Genomic DNA, 11,531 nt, shown 5'->3' with positions numbered 1-11,531 from the left:
TTTGGTCAAAAATATATCCCCTGCCCCCTTAGTCACAATCTCCATGCAGAGTTGTCGTTCCTTGCTCTCACATACAGCTATGCTGGTTCCCGTCAAATCACTGCGCGGAGGTTGCATTAGTCAGTGTTGTCGGCACATGCTCATCAGAGACGACCCATTCCGCCTAACCTAAACTGGATTTTCTTTAAGAATAGACTTCCTTAAGAAATAAAATTCCATTAAAGTGTTTAGTGTCGTCCCTGATTACACTGTGTGGACTGCACAGGCTTATCTCGGACGAAACTTAAAGCACATGCATAAAAGCCCGTTTTCAAAGAGCGAGCTTCATATCAATACATGTCACACATGTGCGGCAACAGTCAGTCACCCGTAACAGGAACATAAAGTATAACTTAATTGCGAAATGTCTCAAGTCAGGTATATTGCCTATTTGACGGTCAGACTCCGCGAGAGGTACCTGTCGCCTGATATGACCCACATAAAGTAGAGAAAAAACAAAGCTTTTATTGTATGCCCATAAACACTTGGTTAAAATTCAAAATTGCAAACGAGGCGAGTAATTGTTAAATATCATCAAGTGTGGCATTGCCTGCATTAAATTGTGCATCTGTTTTTTTGAGAAATCAACGCATACCGTTGTTAACAGTCTCGCAGGTTAAGCCATGTTGTGACAGAAAGCCACATGTCATAAATTTTAAGTCGATGATCCAATTCATCGTTTGGGTTGTTTTTGTATTTCGAAAGCACTCAGTGATTTTCATTACATTACACAATCATGGATTGTGGATAAACTTTTGGGTGAATAGATAAACAGTTGATTTGTATTCTAAACCATGGTGTATTTACTCAGAGCTGAGCAGCTTTATAGCATCAGAGTTCAGTTCATTGATATCTCCCATAGGGAGACTCGATTAGGAGTATGTCCCACCAGACGTAAAACCAATTACCCCGGAACAAATGCTTGAATTTTAAGGTGATATCAAGTCATGTGTTAATTACAACCGACGTGTGTTTACAATATCACACAATCATAAGTCACAGGGGACGCCCTCGTAACAGAACCTCGTCATCAACTATATCGAATTTCCAGATAAAAATATAAATCTCACATATTCCGGCAAATGTTTTTGTTATATTTCCATAAACAGTATCATAACTCATGTGTTTCGCGCATTAAATATTAAAATTACGACAGTTACTAACTATACCAAATACATCGACTGGCATCAAACATGAATGCAGGTCTAGTTGCTCCATTACTTGACATAGTAAAATATTTATACGATGATTGAAGAGCTAATTGACATTATTCTACAAGAGATGTGATCATTGAAGAGCTAATTGACATTATTCTACGAGAGATGTGATCATGTTTCAAACGTTTTAACCGAGTATACATAGGAGCCTCGTTTTGTGAAAAGGGGGTTTAATTCATGTGCGTGAAGTGTCGACCTAGATTAGCCCGTGTAGTCGGCACAGACTAATCAGGGACGACCCATCGGGCATAAGCCTTAACTGGATTTTCTTTAAGATTATGCTTCCTTTAGACCTAACATTCCATTAAAGCGGAAAGTGTCGTCCCTGATAAGCCTGTGTGGATTGCACAGGCTAATCTGGAACGATATTAAAAGAACATGCATAAAAGCCCGTTTTCAAAGAGCGAGCTTCATATCAATACATGTCACACATGTGCGGCAACAGACAGTCACCCGTATAAGGAACATAGTGGATTACTTAAATGCGAAATGTCACAAGTCAGGAATATTGCCTATTTGACGGTCGGACTTCGCGAGAGGTACCTGTCGCCTGACGTGACCCACATAAAGTAAAGAAAAAACACGTACAGCCTTTATTGTATGACAACAAAAACGTATTTGAATTTCAAATCGCAAACGAGGCAAGTTAATGTTTAATATCGTCAAGTGTGGCCTTGTCTGCATTTACTGTTGTATGTCGCATTTTTGACAAATGAACGCATTCAATTGTTAACAGACTCGTAGGTTCAGCCATGTTGTGACAGCCAAATGTCATAAATGATAAGCCGTGGGCGACGATCCAAATCGCCACTTAGATCTATGGATTGCTAGTCTCCTACCGGTGAAACCGGAGGGGACGTATGGTTTGTCTGTCAGTCAGTCTGTCTGTCACACTTTTCTGGATCCTGCGATAACTTAAAAAGTTCTTCATATTTTTTCATGAAACTTGAAACATGGACGGATGGCAATATGGAGATTATGCACATCATGTCATTTTGTTCCAACGTCAAGAATTCTGGTTGCAATGGCAACAAATAAACTAGAAATATTGCTAAAATTGTGGATCCTGGTATAACTTCAAAAGTTCATCATATTTGTTCATGAAACTTGTAACATGGGCGGATGGCAATATGGAGATTATGCACATCATTTCATTTTGTTCCAACGTCAAAAATTCTGGTTGCAATGGCAACAAATTAACTAGAAATTTTGCTGAAAATGGTGGATCCTGTGATAACTTTAAAAGTTCATCATATTTTTGCATGAAACTTGAAACATGGACGGACAAAATATGGAGATTATGCACGTCCTATTATTTTGTTCCTACATCAAGAATAATGGTTTCAATGGAAACAAATAGACTAGAAATATTTCTGAAAATGGTGGAGTTTCACCGGTAGGGGACTTTTATTGTTGGCAATAGCCTTGTTTTATTTTGATAGCAATCTGCGGTTTTCATAACATAACAAAATCTTGGATTTTGGATATTCTTTTGGGAGCATGGGTAAACGTTGATTTGTATAATATATAGCAATTCATGATCTCATTAGAGTTTTACACTGTAGTTTGTTCAATACTGTAATGCTCCATAAATGCGTACAATAAAAACTCGTCCACAGATTTCAATTTGACATCAACACAATTTGAAGGAAATACATTGATATCATTTAAGAAAAAAGTTTGTTAATGTTTTTAGAAACACATACTGTTTCTTTATTATTGGTGCACTAGTCCATTAATAACAATACGTCACATACAACAGAACGGCATTACATTGCAACAATTGTATTTTTGTTATAAATCAAGACATTCACAAAATCTCATTTGCCAACAATAAAGTATTGTTTCTATCGCTAAAATGTATGAGCAGTTCCTTTTTTTCACAGTTGTTTACTAAGCTCTCTGAAATATTTGAAAAACCCACACGTGTTCACAATATAACACAAAATAAATACAAAGAAATATTCAAATATGAAAATATTGCAAAAAATAAATAAAAAAATTGGTAAAAGTGTGCCCTAATTGCTTTTAATATTACACTAGTGTTCTTTTGTCTTTTTTGTCTTCTAAACATATTTATTTCAGCTCGATTGCATTGGAAGCCTGAGGCTTACATAGACACTCTCAAGTCTGTTCCCTGGGATGAAGTTGAGAACGTTCCCAGAGTGCGGATCAAACCTGTGACATCCCGATTGCCAAGCGGTCCCTTAATCCTTAATTATAAAGTCCTAGAGAAGTGTAATTGATATTAAAAGTCCAATAAATGCTGGTTCCAGTTTTATCCTAATGTCATTGCTCATGACAGGCCCTTGCGTAAAGGATATTTTGTCAGCCGAGCAATCAAGAGGTCACGGGTTTAATCCCCACTGTGGGAGCATTCATCAGATTTACCCTTACGACACAAAGCACTGGTTTTAGTCACAGGAAAGGGACTCGAGAGCATATCAGATAAATTGTAGTAATTTCGTTGCAATCGAGTAAAAATATAAAGGTTTCAACTAATGGCCCTGTGTTGCTGCTATTATATCTTCGGGCTCCATGGTTTGTGAAAGGAAAATGTTGGTCAATGATTAATGTGTGCCTCATTGCTAGTGTAAGGCATTGAGTTGCTGCCATCATATCTGCGGGCTCCAAGGTTTGTGAAAGAACTGCTGGGGTAGGGGTGTACAGTGCGTGGAGTCAAAGTCCTCCATGTACTTCCGGGCCTTGGAATCGAAAGTAAATACAAGCAGGTATAAACGTTATGTAAGATCTGCCTTAAAATACAATGTAATGCACACAATTAATTATAACAAGAAACCGTCGGAGACGGGTGATGCTCCCCAAAGTTTTTTTTTGTCACAATATTGCACTATATATTCAGATAAAAGGAAACGTCTTGAGGGGCATAACTTTGGAAAAAATAAAACGATGTATAGTTTAGCAACTTAAAAACTTCAAATGGCCATTACTCTCTAAATAAATCATCTAACCAGAACCCATAAATAACATGCACATCTCCTCAAGATAGTTAAGCTTCCCATAAAGCTTCATTGTATTCCAGTCAGTAGTAGGGGAGAAATAGCCCGGACAAGAATTGCACTATATGTACAGTTTATAGAAAATTTCAAAGGGCCATAACTCTGTGAAAATTCATCCGACCATAACCGGCTGATTACATGCACATGTTCTCTTGGTAGTGAAGCTTCCCATAAAGTTTCATTGAATTCCGGTCATTAGTTGCTGAGAAAAAGCCCGGACAAGAATTGCACTATATGTACAGTTTATAGAAAATTTCAAAGGGCCATAACTCTGTGAAAATTCATCCGACCATAACCGGCTGATTACATGCACATGTTCTCTTGGTAGTGAAGCTTCCCATAAAGTTTCATTGAATTCCGGTCATTAGTTGCTGAGAAATAGCCCGGACAAAAATTGTGCACGGACGGACACACGGACGCACAGACGAAGCGGCGACTATCTGCTCCCCCCAAATTTTTTTGGGGAAGCATAATAAAATCAAGGTAATACAAGAGGGCTTTATTGGCCCTTGAGCGCTCACCAGAATCTTTGGACACTAATTGTTGAAGACTTGACCTGGTTATCTAGTTTTTGACCCACACTTGACCCTGATTCAAACATGGCCTCCATATTGTCAAAATAAATGTACTGAATACATCTTATCAAGACATAAATGTGGCTTCTAGAAAGGTTACAATTAAAAAAAAAAAATTTATCCAGGTGACTTTTTTCTTTGAAAAATAATTAAACTAAGATTCTTCTTGGTGACATAGCTTTTGGACCCACATGTTCCAGATTCCAACTCAGAATAGATAGTGTACAGGTAAACAATATGACTCAATATGTTTCATCAACGAGTCATTAGTGTGGCATTTTTAGGGTGATGACAAGGTTTTTTCAGATTAAACCTAACGACCTTGATTTTAATGCATGTAAACAAGATTGGAACTGAGCCTAGAACATGCCAAGATAAGACATTCTCATAAACTATTACATGTATCAGGATTGAGTCAGAAATAATTGTGCCCTCTTGAATAGTAAGCTTTTTCAATAATTTAAACTGGTGACCAAGCCTTAGACGCAAATGAATCAGGTTCAAACATGGCCAATATACTTTTATAATAAACATTCTGCAATTTTACATCAACATTAAGTCATAATTGTGGCATCTAGAAAATTTTTCTCTGATTTCAAAATTCAAGCACCCCGGTGAGAGACCATTAAATGGGCTGAAGAAAGCACTGTTAAAGTTTTTGAAAGATTAGGTTTGGTGACCTTGGGACAAACACGACCCAGATTTACACTCAGCCTGGATGTTGTCTAGATAAATGTTCTGACCAAGTTTCATCAAAAATGAAAAATGATGGCTCTAGAGAGGTAATGAGTAAAAAGTTGACAACGCTCGCAGCAGGACGCTGCACATAGGATGATTATAATAGCTCATCTTGATCACTTTGTGTTATAGAGACCTACAAAATAACTTTTTTATTTAAAATAGAAAACTCTTTACCTTTTTGATATTTCAATTTTAGGTAATTGAATTTTTAACAACAATTTTTTATCAAACATTTTTATAGAAAATGATCCCTTATTATTTACATTCTGATTCTTTCTTTGATAATATGTCACATTTTCTACAATCTGTTAAAATGTCACATACAACTTATATACCAAAATGTCACATAAAGCTTATATACCAAAATGTCACATAAAGCTAATATACCAGAAAAATAGTCATGTGTTTTTTCTGTTCGTCCGTGAAGTCTCTCCCAAGGTCGATAGGAAACACTGCACCAGGATTCTCCATCATATACGAGGCCATCACCGTCTCACACCACTCGGAGTCAATGCCATACGCTACGTAGAGCTGATCTGAAAAAATACCATGTTTGTAATACAAAGCTGATCTCAAAGTAGATTGCATTAAATAAAGATTGAATGAAATGTTTAGCTGTCCCAAATCAGCCTGGAAATATCGGAATGTTTAAATATCTTGGCTTTATTTTGTTGGACAGACATATGAGTCAAGTATGAGTCACATGCCCCACACATGTTGACAATATTTCCATGAAAGATAAAAAGTTACTTTTGCTCTTAAGAGGTGAGTACTGAGCATTTTTTTTAACATAAAGCTAATCACACAACTTCACTGTGGTGTAATGGATATGGTGTCTGCCTAGCTACTGGAAGGTGATGGGTCCGATCCCCACTGCGGAAACATTCTTTAGATATCCCCCAAAGACACCAAATACTGGTTCTAGGCCCAGGAAACGGACTCGACAGCGTTTCAAATAAGTAGTAAGTACTTTTAATGCAATCCAGCTAAAATAAATAGGTTTAAACTGTAACTAAAGCTGATCAAATTTATACTTATATACTTGTAATAAGGGACAAGTTTGCCTCAAAAATAATTATTTTACTAACAATTCTTAGAAAATTTTTGTGAAACATTTTAATTCTTAAAAAGAGAGACAAACAATCAAAGTTGGTAGTATCTCCCCAGAATGTGTCACTTACTAAATCAATTTGAGATCTAAACATTATCTGCCCTTTATTTTGTTGAAATTCCTGTAGTGAAAAAACCCCCATTTAGTTTACACACAGACACACTGTAAACAACAACTTAAATATAATTAATAATCAACAGTGCATCAAAATACTCAAACCTTGTTCATATTTTCCCACTGAGGTCCATTCTTGTAAAGTTGAAAGTGACGAGTCATCCACTATTTTTGGATACCTTTAAAAACAATGGAAGACAACAAAACAATGGTTTGCAGATCATAAATATATCACGGCGCCAACTAGCAAATAGCCCATAAAATGTGTGGTGGGAAACAAAGATTTCCTGAGAAAACTCATGAACTAAATTATTGACAGAGAGAAGACGTTCAACCATCAACAAAATAGTAGTTTGTATCCCTGATTGACAGGGATCAATACGTGTGTGAAAAGTACCATCCCAAATAAGCATGTGCAGTCCGCACAGGAAAGTCAATAATATCACTTTCTACCATGATGAGACCGCCTTTAGAATGAAAAATTCCATGAAAGTCAAAAGTTGTTGTCCCTGATTAGCTTGTTCACAGGCTTATCTGGGACAATTATTTACGCACATGTATTTAGCCCCGTTTTCCCAGAGCTTGGTTCATATGTACCAGCATGCATTGGTAATTTTAGACTGAAATAATGAATTATTATATATCAAGTATTTAACGTATTATCTTCAATATGATAGGTGTCACCATTTATTTTCTAAAACGGTAATAAATCCAGTAATAAATATGCACCACTTGTGGCTTAAACCCTTTCCCCTATTAGAAGCAAAGTGAAAATGGCTTTTTCAACCAGCATTCAACCAGAATAGCCTGCGAGTACCTCTCAGTCTGTTCAGGTTTTATGCTGTTTGCTGCTCATCAGTATATAAGGGTTTGAAATAAAGCCTTTAACACTTGAATTTAGTAAGAAAGGTATTTAGTTAAATTTAACTTTCTGTGGGACTAAAAATGCGTCAAAATATGAATCCAAGTGGAAAAGGGTTCAGGAACATATATCAAACAATTGATGTACAAACCTACGACATTATACTCTCCTGAACATAAGTAATAGTTTCACATAAAGATTGCAGTCCGATTAGGCAAATAGTTTCATTATTTATCCAAACTATTTTTTACCTATGATTCAAGATCTTCATGAGCAGAAAATTCCCCCGATTTGTGTGAATGGCTGTAGGATCTCTAAAAAGCAATATCAGATGAGTGCTTTATTTTCAAAACATCAGGAAGAGCATCAACAAATAAATTTTTTTTATTAGTTTATTACATAGTAACATATTTAATAGATAAACATAAGTGAATAATGAAAGAGGTCGCCGTGGTGTAATGGATATGGTGTCCGCCTTGCGACCGGGAGGTCACGGGTTCGATCCCCGCTGTGGGAGCGTTCTTTCGATCTCCCATATAGACACCAAGTACTGGTTCTAGGCCCAGGAAACAGACTCGAGAGCATTTCAAATAAGTAGGAATTACTTTCTATGCAATCGAGCTAAAATAAATAGGTTTAAACTAAACTAAAGATGTATAGAAAAAACTTAATTTAGTTCATACTCCCACAACAGCCCAGCCTAGAAAATCTTAGCTGGTCAGTTAAATATATGTGCAAATCCAATTAAAATCTTCATACTATCTCCTGTTATAATGGAAGAGGAAAAAGGTAAAAACCACCTTGAAAATAAATAACAATTGAAAGCATGCAAACTTGTTATATGGAAAACAAATACATGTACTAACAATTATTTATTTCAGATTATTTGAATATTAGCTCCAAAAATTAGTTCGGGTAAGAGCATTTATATAAGGTTCAATTTTAAGCCTAATTCCAAAATATGAATAATATGTTTAAAGTCTTATGCAAACATGTGATTGATCTGTTTTAGGCCTTAATTCAAAATGTTATTGGTCTTTTTTAGACCTAATGCCAAAATGTGATTGATCTATTTTAGGCATTAGTTCAAAATGTGATTGATCTATTCAAGACCTAATGCCAAAATGTGATTGATCTATTTTAGGCATTAGCTCAAAATGTGATTGATCTATTCAAGACCTAATGCCAAAATGTGATTGATCTATTTTAGGCATTAGCTCAAAATGTGATTGATCTATTTAAAACCTAATGCCAAAATAGGATTGATCTATTTAAGGCCTTATGCCAAAATATGACTGATCTATTTAAGGCCTTATGCCAAAATATGATTGATCTATTTTAGGCCTTATGCCAAAATATGATTGACATATTTTAGGCCTTATGCCAAAATAAGATTGATCAATTTTAGGCCTTATTACTAAATGAGATTGATCTATTTTAGGCCTTATGCCAAAATATGATTTATCTATTTTAGGCCTTATGCCAAAAGTTAATTGATCTTACTGAGTAGTAATCATCTCATCTCGACTTCTTCGGATCAACAACAAAGGCCCAGGATATCTAGAAATAAGGAAAAACAAAATTTCATTACCTTCAAATCTAAGTGCATATGTATTTATATGTTGTGTACTTATGCATCATCGGAATAATAAATATAGAATACATTTCTCTACAGAAAATGTCATACCCAGCATAAGAACAGGGTCTGGAGTAGATGGAAACTATTAAATATCTGTATATATGCCCTTGTAAACATAAAAGTAAGCTTCCCCTCAGAAAAAGTGAGGTTGTTTAGATTGATAATATAATTATTATGTATGATTTCTGCCATATTGCTTGGTTATGTTTGCATAATTGAAAGAAGCCAACAAGACAACACGCCCAAACAACAAACATTCTGCCAGAACAACAAAAATACCCTCATGAACGACAGAAAGGGAGACAAATGTCATAATTATTGTAGCCAACCCTTTTTGTTGTTTTGGTGATATAATTGTAATTCTAAATTTCCATCCCACTCACAGGCCACCACAATATGGAAGAAATTAGCCACTACAATAATGTCTGCTCTTAAAGATAAAAAGTAAAATATTTAGTTCAATACAATACCCACATACCACCTTATACACTCTATCAAATACAACAATAAAACAACAGCTAAAGCTTGATCACTAAAGTGAATGATACAACCCACTATTTTGCTGTTTTGTCAGTAATGGTCTAGGGCAAATAACTCAGGATTTTGTGAATCAATGGTGATGAGAAATTCTTTCACACCAATACTTCATGACATATCTGAAGTTCATTTGCAGGGGTATAACAATGATCAACCATTAATAATAAACCCAATAATATTATGTGGGGTGTGGTCATTTATTAGATGATCTATCAAAAATAAAAACAAGAGGGCCAAGATGGCCCTAGTTCGCTCACCTGAGTCAGTTCATTCAATCTTAACCAAACGTCAAACTTGACCTAGATATTGTCCAGACAAACATCCTGGTCAAGTTTCATCATTATTGAACCAAAACTCTGGCAGATGGAGTGATTTTGTTTTTGTAAGATTTGACCCGGTGACCTATATTTTGAGTTGACCCCCCTTACCAAACATCAAACTTTGCTTACAAAATTAATATTATGACCAAGATTCATAAACTCTGAAACAAAATTGTGACCTCTAGAGTGTTCACAAGGATTTTTTATAATATAATGAAAATTTGGACAATCTAAAGGCAATAATTATGGCATTAACTATGTGATATATATAAAACCAATCTTTTCACCAAGTTTCATGATGATTGGGCAAAAAATGTGACTTCTAGAGTGTTCACAAGCTTTTTTTACAATATAAATATGAGAAAACTGCCCCCCCTCCACCAGCAGCCATGTTATTCAACTGACCGGAACCATTATCGAACTCAACTCTCATTTCAAGGAAGCAAATGTTCTGACCAAATTTCATAAAAATTGGGCCAAAAATGTGAATTTATGAGTGTTCACATGTTTTCACTATATACATATAGAGAAAAATGCCCCACCCACTGGCGGCCATGTTTTGACCAACATTCATGATGATTGGGCAAAAATTGTGACTTCTAGAGTGTTTACAAGGTTTCTCTATAGCCAAATAAGGAAAACTGCCCCCCCCCCGGCAGCCATATTATTCAACTGACCGGAACCATTTTCGAACTCAACTCTCATATAAAGGAAAGAAATGTTCTGACCAAATTTCATAAACACTATATACATATAGAGAAAATGCCCCGCCCACTGGCGGCCATGTTTTTTCACCGAACTGGACCATTTTCATGATGATTGGGCAAAAATTGTGACTTCTAGAGTGTTTACAAAGTTTCTCTATGGCAAAATAAGGAAAACTGCCCCCCCCTCCCCCCTGGCAGCCATGTTATTCAACTGACCGGAACCATTTTCGAACTCAACTCTCATATCAAGGGTACAAATGTTCTGGCCAAATTTCATGAAAATTGGGCTAAAAATGTGAATTATAGAGTGTTCACATGTTTTCACTATATACATATAGAGAAAAATGCCCCACCCACTGGCAGCCATGTTTTTTCACCGATCTGGACCATTTTCGAACTCGTCCGAGATATCAATAAAACCAATGTTTTGACCAACTTTCATGATGATTGGGCAAAAATTGTGACTTAAAGTGTTTACAAGGTTTCTCTATAGCCATATAAGGAAAACTGCCCCGCCCACTGGCAGCCATCTTTTTCAATGGACCAGAACCACTTTTGAACTCAACCAACATATCATTGAGACAAAAATTTTGACAAAGTTACTTGAAGATTGGGCATGAAATTTGACTTCTACAGTGTTTACAAGTTT

The 11,531-nt window shown here is 35.9% G+C and overlaps 1 protein-coding gene across 1 annotated transcript in view; it reads right to left on the bottom strand.

Annotated features, from left to right (window-relative positions):
• Positions 1 to 2,729: 2,729 nt before the first annotated feature.
• The window catches only part of LOC127863516 (phosphatidylserine lipase ABHD16A-like), a 61,468-nt gene continuing 52,666 nt past the window's right edge, over positions 2,730 to 11,531 (bottom strand). The window contains exons 15-19 of the mRNA XM_052403059.1: positions 9,183 to 9,239; positions 7,931 to 7,993; positions 6,923 to 6,996; positions 5,980 to 6,128; positions 2,730 to 3,961 (exon numbers count right to left, since the gene is read on the bottom strand). Coding sequence (XP_052259019.1) covers positions 3,872 to 3,961; positions 5,980 to 6,128; positions 6,923 to 6,996; positions 7,931 to 7,993; positions 9,183 to 9,239 — 433 coding nt within the window. The 3' untranslated portion in view covers positions 2,730 to 3,871. The remainder of the gene's footprint in view (positions 3,962 to 5,979; positions 6,129 to 6,922; positions 6,997 to 7,930; positions 7,994 to 9,182; positions 9,240 to 11,531) is intronic.

The sequence above is a fragment of the Dreissena polymorpha genome, unplaced genomic scaffold, assembly GCF_020536995.1.
Source record: "Dreissena polymorpha isolate Duluth1 unplaced genomic scaffold, UMN_Dpol_1.0 chrUn012, whole genome shotgun sequence".
Classification (NCBI taxonomy): domain Eukaryota; kingdom Metazoa; phylum Mollusca; class Bivalvia; order Myida; family Dreissenidae; genus Dreissena; species Dreissena polymorpha.
This window is presented reverse-complemented; position numbering and strand designations above follow the sequence as displayed.